The following is a 24,604-nucleotide window of genomic DNA, read 5'->3' on the forward strand; positions in this document are numbered from 1 at the left end:
AGGTCTACATATTGGTAGACCAACTATTATTTCATTGAGAAGTCATTTTCTAAAAATCTACAATCTCGATCCTGATCGATATCTAACTGATCTTGGAATAGGACTCTTGGACACATTGTGTAGAGCAGTGGTTCCCAGTCTTATTCTGCAGGGCCCCATTTTGAATGTTTTCAAAACTATGCTTTTTACTCTTTTAAATTCATTTTATTAGGAAACGGAGTGGGCCGCTGCCTCAACTTTAACTAAATTCTGGGTCTTTTAGTGAAGCTTAGGGCTAGTGGCTGGTGATCACCTTAGTATTTCTTTTGTTCTTCTTGTTGCTTAATGCTGACAAATTGTACTGTATTTGTTGTCTTTCTGATGCCTGATTCTGTTTCTTTTCTGTCTGTTTGAGGTGCGGCTCCATCCAGAGATGGGCGTGGCGTCTGTTTCTGAAACCCTCCTGTCCTGTGCACCGGCAACATTTCCTGTATATTCGTTTTGTGAATTGTGAATTGTTTTGTAATTTGTGTTGGTAGCATGGCCCAAGCAGAGGGTCACCCCTTTCGGTCTGGTCTGCTTGAGGTTTCTTCCTCAGAAGGAGGTTTTCCTTACCACTGTCACCTGTGTGCTTGCTCCTGGGGTTGGTAAGGGACCTTACTTGTGTGAAGCGCCTTGAGGCAACTTTGTTGTGATTTGGCGCTATATAAATTAAATAAATTGAAATTGAATTGAAAAACATATTTTTGGCTTCCAAATGCCACTGAAATTGATTTCAAACATTATAATTTATACAAAACCAGAGTTTCTTACTGAACAAAACAAAATGATAAAGTGACAAATCACCTTTACAGTAGAATTATTAAAGCTGATATTGTTTATTATTATTATTACTTATTACTTATTTCTCACAAACTTGTCCATGTTCTGCTTGATACAGCTGATGTTTTCCAGCACAAAAGCGGTTAGAAACCCTCCAAGAAAAAAAGCAGATCACAGACATGACACAAAACTAAAGTCATTTCAAATGGCAACTTTCTGGCTTTAAGAAACACTATAAGAAATCAGGAAATATAATTGTGGCAGTCAGTAACAGTTACTTTTTTAGACCAAGCAGAGGGAAAAAAATATGGAATCACTCAATTCTGAGGAAAAAATTATAGAATCATAAAAAACAAAAGAACACTCCAACACATCACTAGTATTTTGTTGCACCACCTCTGGCTTTTATAACAGCTTGCAGTTTCTGAGGCATGGACTTAATGAGTGACAAACAGTACTCTTCATCAATCTGGCTTCAACTTTCTCTGATTGTTGTTGCCAGATCAGCTTTGCAGGTTGGAGCCTTGTCATGGACCATTTTCTTCAACTTCCACCAAAGGTTTTCAATTGGATTAAGATCCGGACTATTTGCAGGCCATGACATTGACCCTATGTGTCTTTTTGCAAGGAATGTTTTCACAGTTTTTGCTCTATGGCAAGATGCATTATCATCTTGAAAAATGATTTCATCATCCCCAAACATCCTTTCAATTGATGTGATAAGAAAAGTGTCTAAAATATCAACGTAAACTTGTGTATTTATTGATGATGTAATGACAGCCATCTCCCCAGTGCCTTTACCTGACATGCAGCCCCATATCATCAATGACTGTGGAAATTTACATGTTCTCTTCAGGCAGTCATCTTTATAAATCTCATTGGAACGGCACCAAACAAAAGTTCCAGCATCATCACCTTGCCCAATGCAGATTTGAGATTCATCACTGAATATGACTTTCATCCAGTCATCCACAGTCCACGATTCCTTTTCCTTAGCCCATTGTAACCTTGTATTTCTGTTTAGGTGTTAATGATGGCTTTCGTTTAGCTTTTCTGTATGTAAATCCCATTTCCTTTAGGCGGTTTCTTACAGTTCGGTCACAGACGTTGACTCGTTTCCTCCCATTCGTTCCTCATTTGTTTTGTTGTGCATTTTCGATTTTTGAGACATACAACCCCTGGCAATAATTATGGAATCACCGGCCTTGGAGGATGTTCATTCAGTTGTTTAATTTTGTAGAAAAAAAGCAGATCACAGACATGACACAAAACTAAAGTCATTTCAAATGGCAACTTTCTGGCTTTAAGAAACACTATAAGAAATCAAGAAAAAAAATTGTGGCAGTCAGTAACAGTTACTTTTTTAGACCAAGCAGAGGGAAAAAAATATGGACTCACTCAATTCTGAGGAATAAATTATGGAATCACCCTGTACATTTTCATCCCCAAAATTAACACCTGCATCAGATCAGATCTGCTCATTAGTCTGCATCTAAAAAGGAGTGATCACACCTTGGAGAGCTGTTGCACCAAGTGGACTGACATGAATCACGGCTCCAACACGAGAGATGTCAACTGAAACAAAGGAGAGGATTATCAAACTCTTAAAAGAGGGTAAATCGTCACGCAATGTTGCAAAAGATGTTGGTTGTTCACAGTCAGCTGTGTCTAAACTCTGGACCAAATACAAACAACATGGGAAGGTTGTTAAAGGCAAACATACTGATAGACTAAGGAAGACATCAAAGCGTCAAGACAGAAAACTTAAAGCAATATGTCTCAAAAATCGAAAATGCACAACAAAACAAATGAGGAATGAATGGGAGGAAACTGGAGTCAACGTCTGTGACCGAACTGTAAGAAACCGCCTAAAGGAAATGGGATTTACATACATAAAAGCTAAACGAAAGCCATCATTAACACCTAAACAGAAAAAACAAGGTTACAATGGGCTAAGGAAAAGCAGTCGTGGACTGTGGATGACTGGATGAAAGTCATATTCAGTGATGAATCTCAAATCTGCATTGGGCAAGGTGATGATGCTGGAACTTTTGTTTGGTGCCGTTCCAATGAGATTTATAAAGATGACTGCCTGAAGAGAACATGTAAATTTCCACAGTCATTGATGATATGGGGCTGCATGTCAGGTAAAGGCACTGGGGAGATGGCTGTCATTACATCATCAATAAATGCACAAGTTTATGTTGATATTTTGGACACTTTTCTTATCCCATCAATTGAAAGGATGTTTGGGGATGATGAAATCATTTTTCAAGATGATAATGCATCTTGCCATAGAGCAAAAACTGTGAAAACATTCCTTGCAAAAAGACACATAGGGTCAATGTCATGGCCTGCAAATAGTCCGGAACTTAATCCAATTGAAAATCTTTGGTGGAAGTTGAAGAAAATGGTCCATGACAAGGCTCCAACCTGCAAAGCTGATCTGGCAACAGCAATCAGAGAAAGTTGGAACCAAATTGATGAAGAGTACTGTTTGTCACTCATTAAGTCCATGCCTCAGAGACTGCAAGCTGTTATAAAAGCCAGAGGTGGTGCAACAAAATACTAGTGATGTGTTGGAGCATTCTTTTTTTTTCATGATTCCATAATTTTTTCCTCAAAATTGAGTGATTCCATATTTTTTTTCCCTCTGCTTGGTCTAAAAAAGTAACCGTTACTGACTGCCACAATTTTTTTTCCTGATTTCTTATAGTGTTTCTTAAAGCCAGAAAGTTGCCATTTGAAATGACTTTAGTTTTGTGTCATGTCTATGATCTGCTTTTTTTTCTACAAAATTAAACAACTGAATGAACATCCTCCGAGGCCGGTGATTCCATAATTTTTGCCAGGAGTTGTATATATAATTATTTACATTAATTATTATGATCCTATTGTCTTATGTACAATTTGTACATGTTCAATAAAGCCCCTCTATCTATCAATCGATAAACAATATGTAAATTTTAACAGCATCTGCACGAAGGCATGCGTGCGTCATACATGAGCTTTTGACAAGAGCAGAAGTTAGCGTGCAAATGTCCGCAAAATGTCTTGTAAATAACTCCAGAGGTGTTATCAGGTTCCAAAAACATTGTTTTCAGTTTTAGAAGTGTTTATTTCTTGCTAGCTTTTACATAATATATGAAAAAGAGGTTACATTTACACACAAACGAAACAGAGTTTGCAGCTAGCTAGACCAGCCACTGACATCACGGTGCCGCTCTACTCTGATTGGCCCCCTCCCCTAAAAAAAAAAAAAAAAAAAGGAACAGAATGAAACAGAATGTGATTTTTTAGCCTCTTAAAATATGTCAAGGTTAGCCATCTTTGAACTTGTCCAAGGTCCGTGTCCCAAGAATGTTCCCTGTGAATTTGAAGAGTGTGGCAGTAAGAGGACTGAACTTAAGCTAAACACAGACAGACGGACGCAAAGTCTTCACAAGGTTTTTTTTAAAGAAATTCTACAACATAGTGCAGTCACGGTAACGCTCTGCAAACACGCAAACAGATGACGTCCTTTATCTCTAAATGAGAATGAAAAAAATTCCAGAAATCAGATCTGGATCATCCTTAAAATCTGCTTCTCCCTAGTGCCAAAACCAGCACTTTCAAATGTTTTCAGTTAAATTCCATCTTTAACTGAGCGATGTGAGGCGTCACATGCACCCCATCCCCAAGGAGACGAGGGGCCGCAAAATGGTTAATCTATTCCAGTCCATCTAACATCGGTGCACACGAGATGGGACGATGCAATGAATTTGAGAGTGTAGCTTCAAGTTACGTGCTTAAATAGGAGATATTTGTCTTTCTTACTGGCATGTGTCCCTTTTTTTCTTTTTTCTTTCTTATTTTTTGGGCTTTCAGGAGCAGCTCCCTTTCACTCAGTCCTGCCCAGCAGCGGAAGGAGACAAATTCCTTCAGGACCCCGCCCATTTCCAGATGGAAACACAAAATTCCCACAAATCTCATCGACGGATCAAGAGCGGCCACTCACGTTTACAAACACTTGCAAGAGGACGAGTCCACAGATCATCTGGAGTCCATAAGAAGGTGAACCTTCTCTGCCTTGTTGGGTTTCTCTCTGTGTCTGAGGTCAAACTGCAGGGTCAGTGACGCACAAACCCCTGATGCGCTGAGGTTATAGTTGGAGCTGCAGATGGATCATTTTTTGGGAGAAATCCCTTTAAATCCTTGCACTGAAGCATGAAACCCAATCCACGGAAATAAATGAGATCTGCAGCACTGTCCTCCAGCGCAAGACTGTCGCAATTAATTTGAAGAACGCTCTTGATCCTGACTGTGCAACGGTATCGCTGTACTGTGGAGGTCCAAGATGTCAGTGTACTGTGTGTGTGTATGTGTGTGTGTGTATAATCCTCCCTCCACCTGAATGCATGGTTTTATCTGTGTTAATAATATAATGGCTGCAAAGCCATTTAACAGTAAATCCTGACTTCCTCTGAATTCAGATGTCCACGATGGTTCCTGCTGATAATTCAGGCTTTTTAGACCACTTAAGAAGCTGTTTGCTTTCTAATTCACAAAACATATGTTGGAACAGTTGAAGGTGAATTGCAAACAATTCATTTTAAGCACTGACACGCCTTCAATTCTCCTCACACTCTAAACTATATGCAAATAAGGACAGCTGAGTTGACCTATTTTCATGGCTATCATAACTCTGTAACTACTGGACCTCTTCCAAGAGACATTAAAAGAAGGAAGACACACTTCTCACCCACTGCTATCTGCAGGCTTAACACATTTTGATGATCTTCATTGGTAAATGTCCCCACCACAGAAAAAAGCAGTTTGATGTGAAATCAAAGAGCTGTGTCCTGAAGGAAGAAGGAGACAAGTACCCACGTAAGGACAAAGTTGTGCGTTAGCTGTGTTAATGACAACATTTTTAAGATCCAGGAACTCGTAAGCCCTGCTCATTTGGCTCTTGTTCACATTTCATGGTTATTTATGTTGTCTGCGACCATTTCCGAAGTCAGCCATTCATCACTACTTTGTGAAGGAGTTACAGGCACTTTGGCTCACTTGTATCACTTTCAGCTCATACCATTCATTGTTCATTACAATTCGTAGTTGATACTACTTAGCGACTACTGCAACTTCCTAATCATTGGAGTAGTTTATTCAGTTCATTGCACATTGGGATTTCCTGCTCTTCCGAGGAGTTCATGTTTGCTGTTCATTCTGTCTTCCAAGTGCTTGGAGGAGTGCATTCCATTCATCATATACTTCAACTTCCTGCTCCTGTGAGTAGTCTATTCCTATCGTTGTTCTTTGCCTGTTCCAGCCGCTTGGAATAGTTCATTACACTTGTTTATCATTGCAACTTCCTGCTTCTTAAGAGGAGGTCATTTCATTCACTGTTCTGAGCAAAAATTCCAACTACCCAGTAGTTCATTCTATTTGTTGTTCATTGCAACTTCCTGCTCCTCAGACAGGGCTCGAAATAGTACGTGCATGTGCGAGTTTGGGCACGTATTTTTGGAGCGGTGCACGTAATTTTATACTCCACTAGCACTGGTGCAAGTAACTTTATCCAGATTTTATCAACTATAAGCACCAGTAGAATGAACCAATAAAGGAATAAATAAGGAAAAAAAACAATTTCCAGTGTGTTGTCTTCGTCTTCCCTGCGTTTTATGACTCTCACACACGGAGTGAGTTGCTGTGACGATTCGTTCGCGCACGCACGTGAAAAAAAAAACTGTCTGGCTGCAGGCTGTTCCTCGCTCTCTGCTCAAACTCTCTCATCACTGTGTTAAAAAAAGGATATAGGTCCTGCTCACAGACTGACTGCCAGAGACAGAACATGTCCACATGATGTATAACTCCAGACATCTCCACATTTACTCACGGACGGTTCGTTCGCGCGCACGCATCTTGCAGTCACAGGAGGAAAGATCAACTATAACAGAACTCAGAGCGCAGACCTGCAGCTCAGCACAAGAACAAATATAAACTAGAAGAGAAGTCAGAGTGCACAGTCTGGCTGCAGCCAAACTGTGCACTCTGATTTCTTTGTGCAGAGAACCTGCAGGCTGCTTTCTCACCTCCTCTCTGCCCCCTGCTGCGCGCACATGACGCAGAAATTCCTGCGTTGTCATGACGCCACTGGAAGAAGCACCTCGAAGTGGGCCCAGTGTGAAAGTGACTAAAGCGACTTTTGGTTGTGCAAGTAACTTTTTTTTTGGTGCAAGTAATTTTTTTGTTACTAGCACCAGTGCAAGTAGGTTAAAAAATGTATTTCGACCCCTGTCAGAGTAGTTGATTTCACTTACTCACTCATCTTCAACCGCTTATCTGGGATCAGGTCGCAGGGTAGTTACAAATTCCTGCTGCTCAGAGTATTTTATTCAGTTTCTTGTTCATTGCAATGTGCTGCTCCTGAGAGTAGTTTGTTCCATTCGTTGTTCACTGCAAATTCCAGCTCATCAAAATAGTTTATTCCATTTATTGTTCATTGTAGCGTCCTACTTCTCAGATCAGTTTATTGCATTTTTGTTTATTGTAACTTCCTGCTCTTCAGAATAGGCCATTCCATCTTGTTCATTGCTACTTTCTATGTCTCAGTGTATTTCATTATATTGATTGCAAATTCAAGCTACTCAATAGTTAATTTAATCTGTTCATTCCACCAAACATCAGTATCCATGTCCTCATCAGCAGTCATGTTTGCCAATTGAAGGAAAACGATCCAGAAGAAGGGAGAAGAAACGTTACAAGGACCTCCTCAAGCACAACCTCAAGACCTCAACCTCAACCTCCATCGACTGGAAGACATTGAAAGAACACAAGGACGGAGCCAGCAGGCGAGCAGTGATCCACATGGGAGTGGAACTCTTTGAAAAAATGTTGCCGAACAACACAGAGGAGAAAGAGGAAGGAGAGAGAGCAAGATCCTGACCAGCCTTCCCACAGAATTAGTGTCCCACAGCAACCACCTGCAGCATCTGTCAGAAAAAATGCATGTCAAGACAATGCCTGGTCAGTCATCTCATGGTCCACTGTCCCCATCTGGAAATCAACTAGAAGACCATCTTCCTCACCATCGAGGAATTGCAATAACAATGACATTGGAACTTCTTACCTCTGAGTACTTCATTCCACGTGCCCAATTACTACTTCTTGCTCCTCAGACTAGTTAATTCCATCTGTTGTTCATTGCAACTTCCTACTTTTCAGAGTAGTTCATTCCACTTGTTGTTCACTGCAGATATAACTTGCAAATTCCTGCTCCTTGGTCGTTAATTCTAATTGTTTTTCATTGCAAATTCCAGATCCTGGGAACAGTTAATTTCATTAGCCATTCATTGCAACTTCCCACTTCATGGAACAGTGCAACTTCCTAATTCTTGGGGAAGTTCATTCCATTCATTGCTCATTATTACTTCATTCTGTCCATTGTTCAACCTTGTCTTCTTCAGAGGGGTTCATAGAGTTAATATATTGCAAGTCCCTGTTCCTCAGATGGGTTAATTCCATTTGTTGCACTTTGCAATGACTTAGTCCTCTGAGAACAGCATTAGATTTCCCAGTCAGTGTAATTTCATTTCATTCAGAAAGCCGAGTGCAGGAGTCAAATGCTTTTGTTTGATTAAATACAACAGATGTAACGTATGAATGGAGCCAAACAAATCTTTGACAGAGAAGGCGTGAGCTCAAAATATTAGCTCGGTGACATTTGTTCAGTCACAAATGATAACTCATTCATTACTTCACATGCAGCCAAAACTGTAGTTTCTTGTTGGAGTAACTCTGCAGTTACAAATGAAGCTAATTATGTAAAGCTTGTTGGTCGAGGTGCATGTTTTCCAGTAGAATGACACATTATGTCAAGCTGATGTGGTGACATTTTCACATTAAGAAGTTAAAAAGTCAAATTATGACTTCTTTTATTTATAGAAGACTCCTGAGTAAGATGGGCCTGTTTAGCATATGACTCAGAAGACGGCCTAATTTGCTGTCAGCGTGTGCAACGTGAGTACGCCACTGTTATCAAAAACGCCTCTCATTAAGGCGGCTGCGTCCCTCATGCATTCTGTACGTTTAAAAAGTGCAGAGCAATGTTCCTGTTAGTGTGCCAACCTGATTGAGTGTTACAGTGACTTGTAAGAGGTGCTGCAAGCTGCCAAACTCTCTTTGACCTATTTCCATAATTTACGTGTTTAACCAAAGCTTGTCAACTCGCTCACGTGGTTGTGCGGCGAGATCCTGCTGGACCGTAGTGGTTTAACTGTCACAAAACTGATATGAAGTGTTACAATTTTTTTAAAAACTGAACTATACAAGGCATAAAATGTTTATTAGAAGGGGTTGATTATATATTTTTAGAATACAGATTTCTTCTTGGTTATTGGTTCAAAAATGTGTAATATGTTATTAGATATTAATCATTTTGGGCTCGGTCAGTGGAATATCGCTGGCGTCTGCAGTCAGGAGGTTGAAATGACCTAATTCGAGACTGACTTAGCAGTCATATATTACACTGGGCTTTCAGGTTTACAGTCCCATCCTACTCCAGCCCCCACTGCTCCCTTGTTGCCATGGATACACCCTCTCATCTCTGGAAATGAGAAACGGGAGGTGGAATAAGTGAGCGAGAAAGGAAAGTAAGGGAAGGAAAAAGATGTGCTGATGAGACGGTATGTGTGTGTGTGTGTGTGTGTGTGTGTGTGTGTGTGTGTGTGTGTGTGTGTGTGTGTGTGTGTGTGTGTGTGTGTGTGTGTGTGTGTGTGTGTGTGTGTGTGTGTGTGTACATATGTATATATATACAACCCCTGGCAAAAATTATGGAATCACCGGCCTCAGAGGATGTTCATTCAGTTGTTTAATTTTGTAGAAAAAAGCAGATCACAGACATGACACAAAACTAAATTCATTTCAAATGGCAACTTTCTGACTTTAAGAAACACTATAAGAAATCAAGAAAAAAGATTGTGACAGTCAGTAACGGTTACTTTTTTAGACCAAGCAGAGGAAAAAAATATGGAATCACTCAATTCTGAGGAAAAAATTATGTAATCACCCTGTAAATTTTCATCCCCCAAATTAACACCTGCATCAAATCAGATCTGCTCATTGACACTGACCCTATGCCATGACATTGACCCTATGTGTCTTTTTGCAAGGAATGTTTTTGCAGTTTTTGCTCTATGGCAAGATGCATTATCATCTTGAAAAATGATTTCATCATCCCCAAACATCCTTTCAATTGTCCAAAATATCAACATAAACTTGTGCATTTATTGATGATGTAATGACAGCCATCTCCCCAGTGCCTTTACCTGACATGCAGCCCCATATCATCAATGGCTGTGGAAATTTACATGTTCTCTTCAGGCAGTCATCTTTATAAATCTCATTGGAAAGGCACCAAACAAAAGTTCCAGCATCATCACCTTGCCCAATGCAGATTCGAGATTCATCACTGAATATGACTTTCATCCAGTCATCCACAGTCCACAATTGCTTTTCCTTAGCCCATTGTAACCTTGTTTTTTTTTCTGTTTAGGTGTTAATGATGCCTTTCGTTTAGCTTTTCTGCATGTAAATCCCATTTCCTTTAGGCGGTTTCTTACAGTTCGGTCACAGACGTTGACTCCAGTTTCCTCCCATTCGTTCCTCATTTGTTTTGTTGTACATTTTTCGATTTTTGAGACATATTGCTTTAAGTTTTCTGTCTTGACGCTTTGATGTCTTCCTTAGTCTCTTTTAAGTCTTTTAAGAGTTTGATAATCCTCTCCTTTGTTTCAATTGACATCTCTCGTGTTGGAGCCATGATTCATGTCAGTCCACTTGGTGCAACAGCTCTCCAAGGTGTGATCACTCCTTTTTAGATGCAGACTAATGAGCAGATCTGATTTGATGCAGGTGTTAATTTTGGGGATGAAAATTTACAGGGTGATTCCATAATTTATTCCTCAGAATTGAGTGAGTCCATATTTTTTTCCTCTGCTTGGTCTAAAAAAGTAACCGTTACTGACTGCTACAATCTTTTTTTTTCTTGATTTCTTATAGTGTTTCTTAAAGCCAGAAAGTTGCCATTTGAAATGACTTTAGTTTTGTGTCATGTCTGTGATCTGTTTTTTTTCTACAAAATTAAACAACTGAATGAACATCCTCCGAGGCCGGTGATTCCATAATTTTTGCCAGGGGTTGTATATATATATATATATATATATATATATATATATATATATATATATATATATATATATATATATATAAACAACAAAACAGCAGGCAAAAATTAGACACTCTTCTATGTTTTTGTGTGAACAAATCCTCACACAAAGTCCATTTCCTTATCCATTGTCAAAAAATATTTTATTCTTGTTTTCCTCCCTCACCAATCAGGATGGAAATGAAGACAAATTTGCCATGGGGGTTATTTTTAGATATGTTTTGATCTGCTGGATTTACCTCCAGCTTGCACTCTCCACTTCTTATACCAAGGGTGGAGTGAGAGAAGTAATTCAATTATTTAAACTTGGTTATGCTACAAACAGTCTCTGAAGGCTGACAATAACACAGCCCGTCTCCTAAGGCAGCGCCTCTTTTCCAAATGTGAATTGAGCCCTCAATAACGATATTAACTCCTGTGCATGCTGCACACAAACTTGCCCACTTGACTCTGGATAAGTGCTCGGCTGCATTTTATATTCTCGGTGTGTGTTAGCCTTCATGCTGTGCACGTACTGTACTTAAACACTCCTATGCACACATGCTGAGACTCAAGTGACATGTTTGGCTTCATGGTGTAATTTTAAACTATCAGGCTGGATGGTCAGGAAATGCAGGACACATAGGCACAGCTCAAACAAACAGCTGTGGTTTTTAGAAGGCTTTACTGATGTGGTTAGGAGAGATCAGTACACGAGTAAGCAGTCCAGAAAAGCAGCAGTACAAAAAACATCAGGCAATCAGCGTGTTCGTGGCAACAGGCTGGAGGTCAGGTACACAATATGAGGCAGGCAGGACAATAAACATAGGAACAGAGCTGGAATGAAGGCACAAGACACAACAAACTGGTGAAGGACAAACACACCCAGTGAGTTTATATAACCCCAGGTGACAATCAGCAAATTAGAAACAGGTGTGCATGGAAAACACCAGAACAAGGGCATGGTCAGAGAGAGAGAGAGAGAAACACCCATTACCAAGAACCAAGAGAAAGACAAGAGAAGCAGAGACATGCAGATGCAAGCAGAAAAACCCAGCAAGAGAATAAACAAACCAAAACCAAAGAAATGCAAAAATAACCAACAGATCCCAAGAACAAAATAGAACAGAAAACCAAACAAAAACTCAAACCCTGACATAAGCTATTGCAGTTCATCGTCCTGAAGCTTTGCATTTGGTGGAGTATGATGGCTAGCTGAATGTGCAGTGCTGTGTAAAAGTGTAAAGAAGCCTGATGTTGCTGATTAGATGTGATTTTGATGAGGTTATTTTAACTTCATTGGAATGTCAGACAAATTTGACAAAAGTTCCAGTCTTAAATTAACAGAGATGAGTGTTTTTAGGGAATTAAAAGCTGTCCAGACACACATTAACAGTTCAAACACTGTGCAAGCAACCTGCATAGTTTTGTGAGTTATCAACTTTTTTAAACATTTTCAAAACTATCATAAGTGACATTTCTGATCATTTCTGCATACAGAAAAGAGGTCTTTTTGATCTCACATGCAGCTGTAAAAACAGAAGAACACTTAAAAGGCAAACAGAAGAGGGCAGTCAGTTCTAACACTGCTTCCCATCATACCTTTGTGACATGACAAGGAAAGAATGCTAATAAATGCGATAAAAGAAAAAACCTTTCTCACATTGTAAAATACTCGAAAGGAGAATTTTTGATGCAGAGCCAGAATCACCGCTGAAAGGATATCTCTTGTGGGGGCACTTAGATAAATTTCACATCTAGCTCGACAGTGATTGTCTCCTGTTTTCGTGATGATAGTATGAATGGCCACACGTTTTCTAAGTGCCATGCAAGCGGTGTTAGATGTTCGTGCGTGTCAGCTGGAATTTGGCCTACACCTGCCACAAGAGGGTTCGATGGGCTCGCACAGTGCACACTCTTTCAGTTGCTGGTGTGCTCAAATAGTTGTAGCAACAGGTGTACGAGGCATTGGAGGCAGTTCCGAAATTACAAGTTTTGCACACAATTCCTGCTTCATGTGCACTTTCTGTGCAAATCGACCAAATTCGCATAATGTGTGAAGGGGCCCTTAGCATTGCGTTCTATATTTATTATTTAGAAGTGTTTATTTCTCGCTAACTTTTACAAAACATACGAGAAACATATTCGATTTATACAGAAATTAGCAGCTGTTTCGGAATGTTTTCTGTCATTTTGAAGTGTTTTGTTTGAGAGAGCCACCAGTGACATCACCGGCCTTTCTGTACTCTGATTGGCTGCCGCCGTGTGCTTCCCACTATCCCTCACACAAGTTGGGGGAAGCCTCCATGTGATCTATGACGTTGCTATGAATGCTATCATAAAATGTATGTTTCACTGCCATCAGTAGTTCAAGGCCATCTATTCTTTTCAAAATTTTCTCTTCAGGGGAACTATTTATTATTGCTTCTAGAAATGAATTTTGATCATATTGGCAATGTCATATTATGAATCCCCTACTTAAAGGCTAATAAATAAAATTATAGTGAGGCCCAAGAAAATTATTTTTATGAATTAAATCTTAAAAAGCTTTGTGGTGGTATAGCTTTAAGTTATTGAACTTCAGTTTTTTAAGGTAAGTGATTACCTTAATTTTTTTTAGTTATGTTAACTTGTTTGCGATTACAGTGTATCAAAGACATCTATTCATCCTCATAAGTCATTGTTAGCATCACAGTCTCACAACGATATAGCAATGTGGGATGCACTTGGACCTTTAGGCCCCATGTCTATATAGCTTTTATCTGGGCAGGAGCATCTTTTTTCAGTTGCTCTAAATTATAATGGAGCGTATGCGGCCGCTTCCAGAAAAATGTGTCTTTTTGTTCAGTGCAGACTCCTTTTTTTGTGAGGCCACTCTGAACACTTTTAAGTTGAAGCTGAACTTTTCACAGAGACACTGTGGCATCACTGCTGCACTTTTTCAGGCAACTGGGAGGTTATATTTGCTAGAATCTGTCATAACAGATTGAACAGATGCTTGGTTCTTGCTGAGGGTGAGTACTTTATATTGCTGTACATAGAAATACAGTAAATCCCACATACAGATGTTTCTTTCCTCTTCACTGAAAACAAAGTGTTGGGAGACACTCTCTTAGCACTTTTTTTTTGCCAGAAAACTAACAAAAAAATGCTGTATGTTCACAGGGCCTTATTCTCCTGCAAAGATATCAGCATTGCCAAACACCTCTATCCAATGACACCATTACTGCATCAGCTCTTCCCAGTATTTTCAACACATTGCTGCTCCAAAACACTTAGGTACAGCCAGTTCAGCATATTGTTTTTCTTGTAGAACTTAGGATCAGACAGTTTGCTTACGTGTATTTAGCATGCAGTAAATAGCCCCAACAGTAATGTAATAATATCACCTTACATCATCATTAATTGCAATTTTAAGGTTAAAAAAACTTGTTGTGATGCATTTGTTTTGTAGATTTAAAACTTTTTTTTAAACCAGTTTGCAGACAGGAGTGTTCACATAACCGCTGCTCTCCTCTAAGGTTTGGCCGAGGCACCAGTCTAAGAAAGCAATATTTGTTTTTCTACACACTCTCACTGGCCGTGGTCAGAAATCCAGCAGCTTTGTTGCTAAAGCTTTAGCTCTGCAGTAAGGCAGTCATGAGAGAAGGGATTTTTCACTTAAACAGCTATGCAGCTACAATACATGCTGCTCATGGTGGTGGGGATTATAAGTAATTACACACAGATTATGAATGCACAACGCTTAAATAATAATGATTTGGTGGGGTTGTTTATGGAGTGAAGGAAGAAATGAACTTAGAAAAGCATAAAGCCCATGAAGTGCACTGTTACTCCGTTTCTGATGGAGACTGAGTGTCTAGGAGGAAAAGGTCACAGTAAGAACTGCTCTGTGTGTCGGTCTCACCCTGTCGTTTCTGTTCTTTCTTCTCCCTGAAGGTGTGATTCTGCCGGTGGAAGGGTCGGTGCCTTGCTCTGCAGGACTTCACTCTCTCAGTTTGCTGCCAGGAAAGGATGGACTGAAGTCCCCTGCACCCGCCTGGAGAAACCTACTACATTTCTTCCACCCGCCCTGCGCACACAGTCAGTTCCCATCATCCCCTCGCTCCAAGCGGGTGACCTGGCGGGTGGCCACATGGCCGCCAATGACCGCAACCATGACGGACGCCTCAACTGGCACCTTGAGATGCCTGTCAGCAACCCATTGTCCCTGCCCAGCGAGGCGCCCGACGATACGCCTCATCTTGTTAGCCCTCCTGCAACGTTGCGCTCAGAGAAGAAGCCGAGTCCCCCGCAGGCGCCGGTTGAAATTACAGTGGAATTTAAACATAAAAGCCTCTCCAGCCAGATGAGATCTGCGTCTGGGTCTCACAGCAAGATCCTCTCTGATGATTCGAGCGCTGTCGAGGCTGCGCCTGTGCAGGAGTCAAGCAGCATCCAGTATTCACCCAGAGTTCTTTACGCCAGTGGCCAAGCCCGAGATTTGACGGCAGCGGGCCGAAAAGCACCCAAGGGACACCGCCAAGGTCAGACATGTCTCGTTTACGGAGGTGAAAACTACTCAACGGCCACCAAAGGATCCAGCTGCAGAGGATCGGCAAATGTTTATGCTCAGCCAACTGCCAGCTGATTGGATTAACTCCGTAAAGCTGCTGAGGCCGCGATTACAATAACTATATACGTTTGTCGATGGCTCAGGATGGTTAGCAGGTGGGACCATCACAATGGCCACCTGGACTATTAACAGATGGCCATAATTTTTGAACATGAACAGAGCAGAACTGCAGAGCGGAATAAAATGGACACAAAAGACACAAGCTCTAAAAGACACAGGTAAACACACATTGTGAATAAATGTGACTCCATAAGGAAAGCAAACACGTGATTTGAGTGGAAGCTTGACTTAAAAAGTGTACCTGAAAAAAAAAGAAGCCACAATTTCAAAGGAGCTTTTACTTAGAAACCAAAATAGTGTGTCATCTCTATGTTGTTTCTCTATTGTAAAGAAATGAAATTATATATGTCATATAATATATGTCATATAGACGTATATATATTTGACATACAATTGTGACAAAATAAAGACTAAGATAATAGTGTTAAACATTTGTTTTCATTTTTATCACAATACTTTTCTTTAAAAAAATGTGATAATGAATATAAATACAGTGCTGTGCAAAAGTTTACGGGGGAATGCAGTGTTTGATTTGTAATGTTATTTATTTGATTCAGTAGCTTTGGGACCACGTATGCAAATGGACCAAATCTGACAGAAAAAAAGGTATTTCTTGATCTGGCGAGACTTGTAGTATTTTTATACTTCTCATTTTTCCTTCCCTCTGCGCTGTGCACGTGTGTTACCCCGTTTCATCAATCATAATCAAGCCCAGGACTTCCAGTGACCTTTCGGAAGCCCCAGTTGTCATTTAAACCCAGCCAACAAACTTTTTCATTTGAAATGGCAACCTCTGTTACAAATCTACACCAAAAATCCCAAAGATACCAACATCTCACAGCAATGCACAATAGCTTCTTTAAAAAAATGGAATCGTAGGTTTTGAAAGCCCTTTTAAATGCATTTGGTGGGTACGTGGATGGATAGATGATACTATCCATCCACTACATCCAGTTTAACAGAAATTAAAAAAGTAAATGCTTTAAAATGGCATATAATACCGAGAAACATTAAAATGTTGTGAACATTGATCCACCAAATTAATAATTAAAAAAAAAGCTTTTCTAATATCACAGATGTGTCTGCTACCTGCCTGATGGTTAGCGGATGCGGATACTGCATTGATGATGGATTAGGAGCAGGCGTGGTTGTCAACGAGAGTGACAGGCCATTTTTTTCACAAAAATGTAATAAATCATAGAAATGAACAGCATTTACTTTCAAAAACTCAAATAACATGGTCACACATCTGCACAGCGTTATGGAAATTACTTTGTATGAATGTAGCTGAAGCTGACACTTCTTCCTTCTCTCTCTGTCTCTCTCACCATACAGTACGTGCAGTTTTAAAGTTGGTTGTAGTTTGAAATGAGCTTTTTGTCCATTTCTTTCACTTCCAAAATCTAGCTGGGGTGGATACCAAGGTCACGCCCTGCTTGCTTTGAAAAAAACACAAGCTGTTGCTATTTAATCAAAATTAGCAGTTAATCACACACAAATTAATTTTAGTAAAGAAGAAAAACAGGAAAAACAAAAGGAATAACATTCAAATGTTTTTGTTTTTTGCAATAAAATATTCTTGTTTTATAATTGCTTCTTATTTTTTAATCAGGTTACAAACCTAATTTTCACATTTAAAAGAAGCTTGATTTCTTTGACTGTTACATGGCATCAATGTAACACTGTGAAAACCTGATGATATATAACTCGTCTTTCTTACAAACTGCAGCAGACCACCTAAAAGCAATTATTAGATGTAATATTTTTATACAAATGAGACATTTTAAGCAGATTTTTACTTTGGCTTTTTATACAGCATCAAGCATCTCACCTTGAGCTATTACAGTGCAACCAGAAAGTATTCACAGAGCTTCACTTTTACCACATTTTGTTGTATTACAGCCTTATTCCAAAATGGATGAAATTATTTTATTTCTTCAACATTCTACACACAATACCTCATAAAGACAATGTGAGAAAAGTTTTTTACGAGATTTTTGCAAATTTATTAAGAATTAAAATAAAAAATCACGTACATAAGTATTCACAGCCTTTGCCATGAAGCTCAGAATTGAGCACAGGTGCGTCCTGTTTCCACTGATCATCCTTGAGATGTTTCTACAGCTTAACTGGAGTCCATCTGGGGTAAATCCAGTTGATTGGACATGATTTGAAAAGGCATATAAGGTCCCACAGTTGACAGTGCATGTCAGCGCACAAACCAAGCATGAAGTCAAAGGAATTGGCTGTAGACCTCTGAGACAGGATTGTCTCGAGGCAGAAATCTGGGGAAGGGTACAGAAACATTTCTGTAATCGGGGGAGAAGAACTTTAGTCAGGGAGGTGACCAAGAACCCCATGGTCACTCTGTCAGAGCTCCAGCATTCCTCTGTGGAGAGAGGAGAACCTTCCAGAAGGACAACCATCTCTGCAGCAATCCACCAATCAGGCCTGTATGGTAAAGTGTCCAGGCGGAAGCCACTCCTTAGTAAAAGGCACATGGCAGCCCATCTGGGGTTTACCAAAAGGCACCTGAAGGACTCTCAGACCATGAGAAACAAAATTCTCTGGTCTGATGAGACAAAGATTGAACTCTTTGGTGTGAATGCTAAGTGTCATATTTGTAGGAAACCAGGTACCATCCCTACAGTGAAGCATGGTGGTGGCAGCATCATGCTGTGGGGATGTTTTTCAGCAGCAGGAACCTGAAAAGTCAGGATTGAAGGAAAGGAATGCAGGAATGTACAGAGACATCCTGGATGAAAACCTGCTCCAGAGTGCTCTTGACCTCAGACTGGGGCGACGGTTCATCTTTCAGCAGGACAATGACCCTAAGCACATAAATTATGGTCATTGCCCAAAGATAGGTGCCCCAATCTTCTGGCATCATATTCAAGAAGACTTGAGGCTGTAATTGCTGCCAAAGGTGCATCAACAAAGTATTGAGCAAAGGGTCTGAATACTTACTGTATGTACATGGGATTTCTTAGTTTTTTAAATTTGTAATAAATTTGCAAAAATTTGATGAAAAAAACAAAACAAAACATTGTGAGTAGAATTTTGAGAGAAAAAATGAATTTACTCCATTTTGGAAAAGGCTGTAACATAACAAAATGTGGACAAAGTGAAGCACTGTGAATACTTTCTGGATGCACTGTGCATTATATGGGAATATCGTGAAAATATGCCAAGACTTTGGCTAAACACCACCCGAGATAAGTCTGAATTGCTGTGGCTGCAGTAACCTATAGTTACATCGCTTCCTTTTTCGAGCTGGCTTTAATCACACAGCCTGTTTATCTGTCTTTCCCCTTACCTACGTAAACCTAAAAGTAGCCACACTAATTAAGTGTAGCTCATTATTTGTGCTTTAGCTGTTTACAAAAGCTGTTTAGGTGCCTGACCTTCACGTGGGTATGTGGGGGTCTATTACAGTTCATCGGAATAAAGAAGGTGCAAAAAGAAGGAGCAGTTACTCCCACGTTTCCACAAATATGACAATAAAGCCAGAAAACAAGGTTCAGTTGCACAACCAATCTACGCCAAGAAAAGAAAATCAAAAAGCCAGTTTAGGATACTGTGAATGGATACAGATCTGTGCATACAGCAACTTTCTGCACACTCAGTTTTTCCCCCATAATGCTTTGTAGTCAGTGGTGGGCGCAGTTCCGCTAATCCGCTAATCGCAAATTATTGAAGCTAATGTTTTCATTAGCAGATTATCTTTTCAGATAACTTTGAAAACCATCAGCAGACCAGTTAGCTTCTGATAAATTTAGGTCAGATGATTTTTAGACCGCTAACATTTTTGCAGGCATAGTGAATAAAATCTAACAGTTATAAGCATTCATGAAGTCTGAAGTCAAATATTTTAATGCCTACATGCTACATGTTTGGTAGCACACAGACAGCTATGAGAGCTACAGCTCTATCCTCTGCAGGCAAAGGAGAGCTGACTACCAGACAGAAAGAAATAGAAAGGGAAAAAAAGAGATAATTTCTCTTCACACCATACAGACTCGCCGACAGATCACTGGAGTCATGCACAGGCAGACAGTTTTGACTTATGGTTAAAATTTTAAACAAACTAATTCCGGACAAGTTATTTAAATTAATGTCACGTCTGTCATTTTATAAAGTGAAAATATCCGTTATATGTTTTAGTTTTGAAGTAATGCACTGATATTGAAGGTTTTAGCATTTAGACACACATGCCGCAGTGCATTATGGGTAAATTAGTTTCCTGATGAGTGGTTGGTTGGTCGGTGTAACGCACAATTTACTGAAATGTGTGGTGGGTTTCACAAATAAATCTGTATTTGTAAATATGTCATAAGGCAATTTGAAAACTGAAAATTCTATTTAAGTGGATTCAGCACTTTTAGCGAATGCATGGCAGTGGAAGATGGCAGTGTCAATAGTGTCAGTGTCGGTAGCTGCTAGTGTACTGAATTCAATACTGAAAGTTATCAGTTTAGCTTTTATCTGTAACTTCCGCTAAATTTTTTCAGGGGGTTATCAGTTTAGCTTTATAAAAGTTAACTTTTCAGTTAGCGGATTAACTGTTATCGAAGCTAACTTTTTGGCTAGCTGTGCCCACAACTGTTTGTAGTATACACTGGGAACAAAAAAGTTAAAGGTACTGTGTGTAGGATTTAGTGACATCTAGTGGTGAGGTTGTTTATCACCATCTTGTTTCCCTTCATGTTTTTGCTTCCTTGTCCATGGGGGAATCATGTTCCTGTGCCTTCTGTCCATTTTCCTGCTCCAGTAGTAGAGCAGCATTTCCAGAATGTTTTTCCTTCTAGCAGATGCTCAAAGTGCTTTACAGTGATCCCTCACATTCACTTCCCCAACCAAAGCTGGTACCCATTTTTCCAGCTGAGTGGACTGAGACAATGCAGAATAAGTTTCTTGTGCAAGGACACCAAGAGTATGAGTGGGATCTGAACCCAGGTCTGCATAGGAAGGTCAACTCCTTGTACACTGATGTATCTGCTCTGCAGTTCTGCAGGCGAGCAACCACTGATTACTCTTCTTTTTTCTTCAGTCATCTGCCCGTGCTGCAAACTTTGAAAGATGAAGTAAGTATGTCCCTTTTGGGTTACTGTACCAACATGGTGGTGCATCATGGCATGTACATTGTAATCTTGGGAAAACGTGCATTCATTGTTGCAATACAGAAATGATTATGAATGCTATATTCCATTTTGATAAACATCCTAAATCCTGCACACTGTTATCAAAGCATAAATATCCACAGCAATCAGCTACACAGACCTTTTGAGATCATTCAAGCTCATGGCAATCAAGTGGTGGCGAGGAAGATCGTCTCTTGATCGATTCCTGGACGGGGTGATGAATCTAAATCCAGGCTCGATCTAGAGTTGCCTGTTCATGGGTTTGTTTAACGTGGGAATGTCGCTGCCTGCATGCCGACAAGCATACGGTCCTTGACAGATCCTTTACCAGGTCCGATGGCTGGGAAATCCTAGATGATCGGGGTCTGAGGACCTGCTGCAGCCTTCATCCGCCTTCACAGCCAGCGGGCTAGAACGCATCGCCTCCTCCGCCTCCGATCTCGTTTCACCAGAGCCCCGTTAGCCGTCTCATGTTCATGGTTCCTGTTGAGGCTTCATGGTTACCGTAGCAGCACCTAAACAGACAATCCCCTACTCAATCCGTTACCCAGGTGTCACGTCGCGGATGAGGGGTTGGAGTTTGGCACCCAAACAAGTTTTCATAAAATATGTTCAGTTTGAACAACTTAACATTTTGATTAGCATCAACAAATTAGATTAGGTTACTTTCCAGAGGTGGAGATGTGTAGGTTGTCTGCCTGGGCGGTTGCCATCCAGCACTCAGAGCGGTTTTGTGGTGTGGTGGATGAGGCCACACATGGTACCCACAGGTGGACCCAGACTTGTTTTGACTGAATGAGAAGTTGTACGTTGATCTGATCAGGTTTGGTTGGTTGAAGATACCACACCACTTTGAGGGAACTTATTAACCTAAGGTTGGGCAACTAACAAAACTAAGTTGAATAAACTCCAGAGCAGCTGGTTGGCTTGTTTTCTTCACATTTTCTTTGTTACAGTGTGCGTGGGCGACAAACACGTCAAAAAATGTTTCGCTTTAAATTGCTCAGTTCCTTTATTCATGCATTTTTGCCTCATTTACTGTATATAAAATCCAATGTTTCTGGATCTTCCTCCAATTTAAGTTTGTACCCAAACTAGAGGTGGCAACACAAAATAAATTCTGCAGGACTTATAAAACAGCATTAGTGGGATTTCTTCATCACTAAGCTGGAGAATAAACTATCTTGAGTCTATAAGAAGGTTTAAGAAGATGAACATGAAGTTTCCCTGAAAGAAAATTGATTCAGGACAGCTGGCAAAGGCGAGATAAAATTATGAAACGCTGACAGTGTTCATGCTAAATCCATACAAAATGCTAAACGCATACATTAACATACATAGTTTATTGTTTTGCTACGCAGTATTTCCATTAGAGTGCTTGTTTTTCTTTTTCTTAAAATTGCTCTTGTCATTCAGGTTTTCTTTTCTTAAAATGTACAGTCGAACTTATTTAACTTTGTAACTCTGAACTTCACTGTTGCCATTCTGTCAGAACGCCACTGGGACTGAAATTTTTACTTACTGACTTTGTTTGTACGATTATTCTCATCCAGCAGATGGCAGTCAAGAGCTGCATATGGTATATTACATAAGTAAAACGAACTGTTTGAATGAATGAATCAGTGAATGAATGATTGAATATGTCTAAAACGGTCCGTCTTAACCTAAATTTCATCTGTTTCTCCTCATTAGATGCCCTTTTAAGTTAGACAGCGTTTTTGCACAAGCACTGCATGGAATTATGTTGGACTGGAAGTTAACCTTTCAACACCGGAATCAGCTTTTGAAGAGCCCATATAAAGACTTCTGTTCTCACAGTGTCCTCATTTTTGCCATTTTTTTCTCAGTAGCTCAGGACAAGAAACCAAGGAAGGCTTGCCTGAAGCAACGGTGGCTTAGTGACCTATAATGGCTACTGTAATTAAAACAGAACAAAGGGGAACACTGAGCCACTGTATTTAGTCAGCAAATAAAGGAAATTGAACAATCCAGGTTTTAATTCACAACCCAAGTAATTGAAGGATAAATTCTAATCCCAGCGATGTATGTGATTCTGTTCACATTAGATTAGATTAGATTAGATAGAACTTTATTGATCCCTTGGGAAGTCCTCCTCGGGGAAACTGAACAACTTAGCATTGTATAGCAGCACACAGGGTAAGAAGCACACAGAGTATCAAAAGTGAAAGTATAAATGGGGTCAGAAAATTGTCCTTCTGAAGAGATATTCTGAACAGAATCATATTCTAACCCTTGCTTCCTGAGGATATTTTGTTGTCCACATTCGGCACACTTGTAGATAGTGTGGCAGTACGGTGTGCAGGGAGCAGCAGCGCACACACACTGGGACAACAGTGAAGAAGATTAAAAAGTTCGTGTTCTCATTACCTAAAACGAGCAGGGTTTGTTGGAGGCGGGCCCCGCAGCCTGTTGATTAATCTTCACTGGTGGTGACTCACGTTTCCGAGGACTGTTTCGTTTGCACACGTTCATCTCACTTGTTCGGCGTGAGTGGAATACTAATATATCAGAGGTGCAGGGAGACGGCGAGTTCCCCAACAGATGGCAAAGAGATTATGAGTACAGCAGGCCAGCATGTGTAACGCAACACAACCCGTGTGGATGTGGATCTGTGCTCGCCGGCTCCCCTCCAAGTGAGATTTTAGATGATTAAATGCATGCAGTGGACTTCTTTCCACTTCAAAATGAGATAATTTTTAATGGCCTACAAAGGTGCCGTGGTGCATTTATTAAAGTAAAATTACAAGTAGTGCTTTAGTTGAAAGTCTCGGCAAAAGGCCAAGGTTTCAGTTGGATGAGATGGATATGTCACGGCACAGTCATGCAGATGGTTCCTCGTATTCGGGCTCACTGGACATCTGTTTATTTTGTGTTTGATGAGGTGTGAGATCTACATGGGGGTTCAACATCATACACAAGAATGATGCAGGATGAGAAGCAGAAGGTCCACCTGATGTCCCACTCCTGAGCCACATCCTGTTGTGAAAGTGTAGGAACACGGACCCACAACAGGGGGCGCAAATGAACGGACAATGGAGGAGTCAAATAACACTGTTTTTACTGTTGTGAAACAGGCACAACAAACACAACCGATTACAATATTGAGACTGAGTTCAATTACAACGGTGTCGTGTGGGCAGGCTCGACGATAGGAGACGTCTGTCCAAGTCGAACCGGAACCAACCCGATTTCCTCTGCCACCGAACCCCGGGAATACTGGAGCCGCCAAGTCCCGAATTCCCAGGTGGCCACTGCCTCCGCTCGTCGGATCCGGTACTGCTGGCAAGGAACAGAAACAGTCAGGTGTGGATGCGGCTGCACCCAGCAACACGGAGGGTGGAGAGTCCACCTCCACCTCTCGTCAACAACAATCAAGAAGTGTAGGAAGGTGAGTACTTATCCAAATGTTGTCCGGTAGTCAGCTGTCCTACAAATAATCAACAAGAATTACAACTATAGTCACACGTATGTTTGGGCGGAGATTGTTACCTCTTTGATAAGGCGATATCTCGGCAAATGAGGTGGAGATGCCGTCCTGCTGATATACCTCCCTGTTGATTGGAATCAGCTGTCTCCAGTGATGGGTGACAGCTGTCATCCTGGCTGCTCCTGTAAGGCGGCAGCGCCCTCCGGTGCCTGGAGCCCGCACTCCAGGCAGGGCGCCCTCTAGTGGTGGTGGGCCAGCAGTACCTCCTCTTCAGCGGCCCACACAACACATCCTCCAGTTTGAATCACAAAGAGTTTTTACACAGATTTATAATCCGTCAATTGTGGTCCGGA

The 24,604-nt window shown here is 40.6% G+C and overlaps 1 protein-coding gene across 1 annotated transcript in view; it reads left to right on the forward strand.

Moving 5' to 3' along the window:
* The window catches only part of nrg3b (neuregulin 3b), a 613,393-nt gene extending 597,302 nt beyond the window's left edge, over positions 1–16,091 (forward strand). The window contains 2 exon segments of the mRNA XM_034193122.1: positions 4,669–4,854; positions 14,927–16,091. Coding sequence (XP_034049013.1) covers positions 4,669–4,854; positions 14,927–15,617 — 877 coding nt within the window. The 3' untranslated portion in view covers positions 15,618–16,091.
* The last annotated feature ends 8,513 nt before the right edge of the window (positions 16,092–24,604 follow it).

The sequence above is a fragment of the Thalassophryne amazonica genome, chromosome 18 (assembly GCF_902500255.1).
Source record: "Thalassophryne amazonica chromosome 18, fThaAma1.1, whole genome shotgun sequence".
NCBI lineage: Eukaryota > Metazoa > Chordata > Actinopteri > Batrachoidiformes > Batrachoididae > Thalassophryne > Thalassophryne amazonica.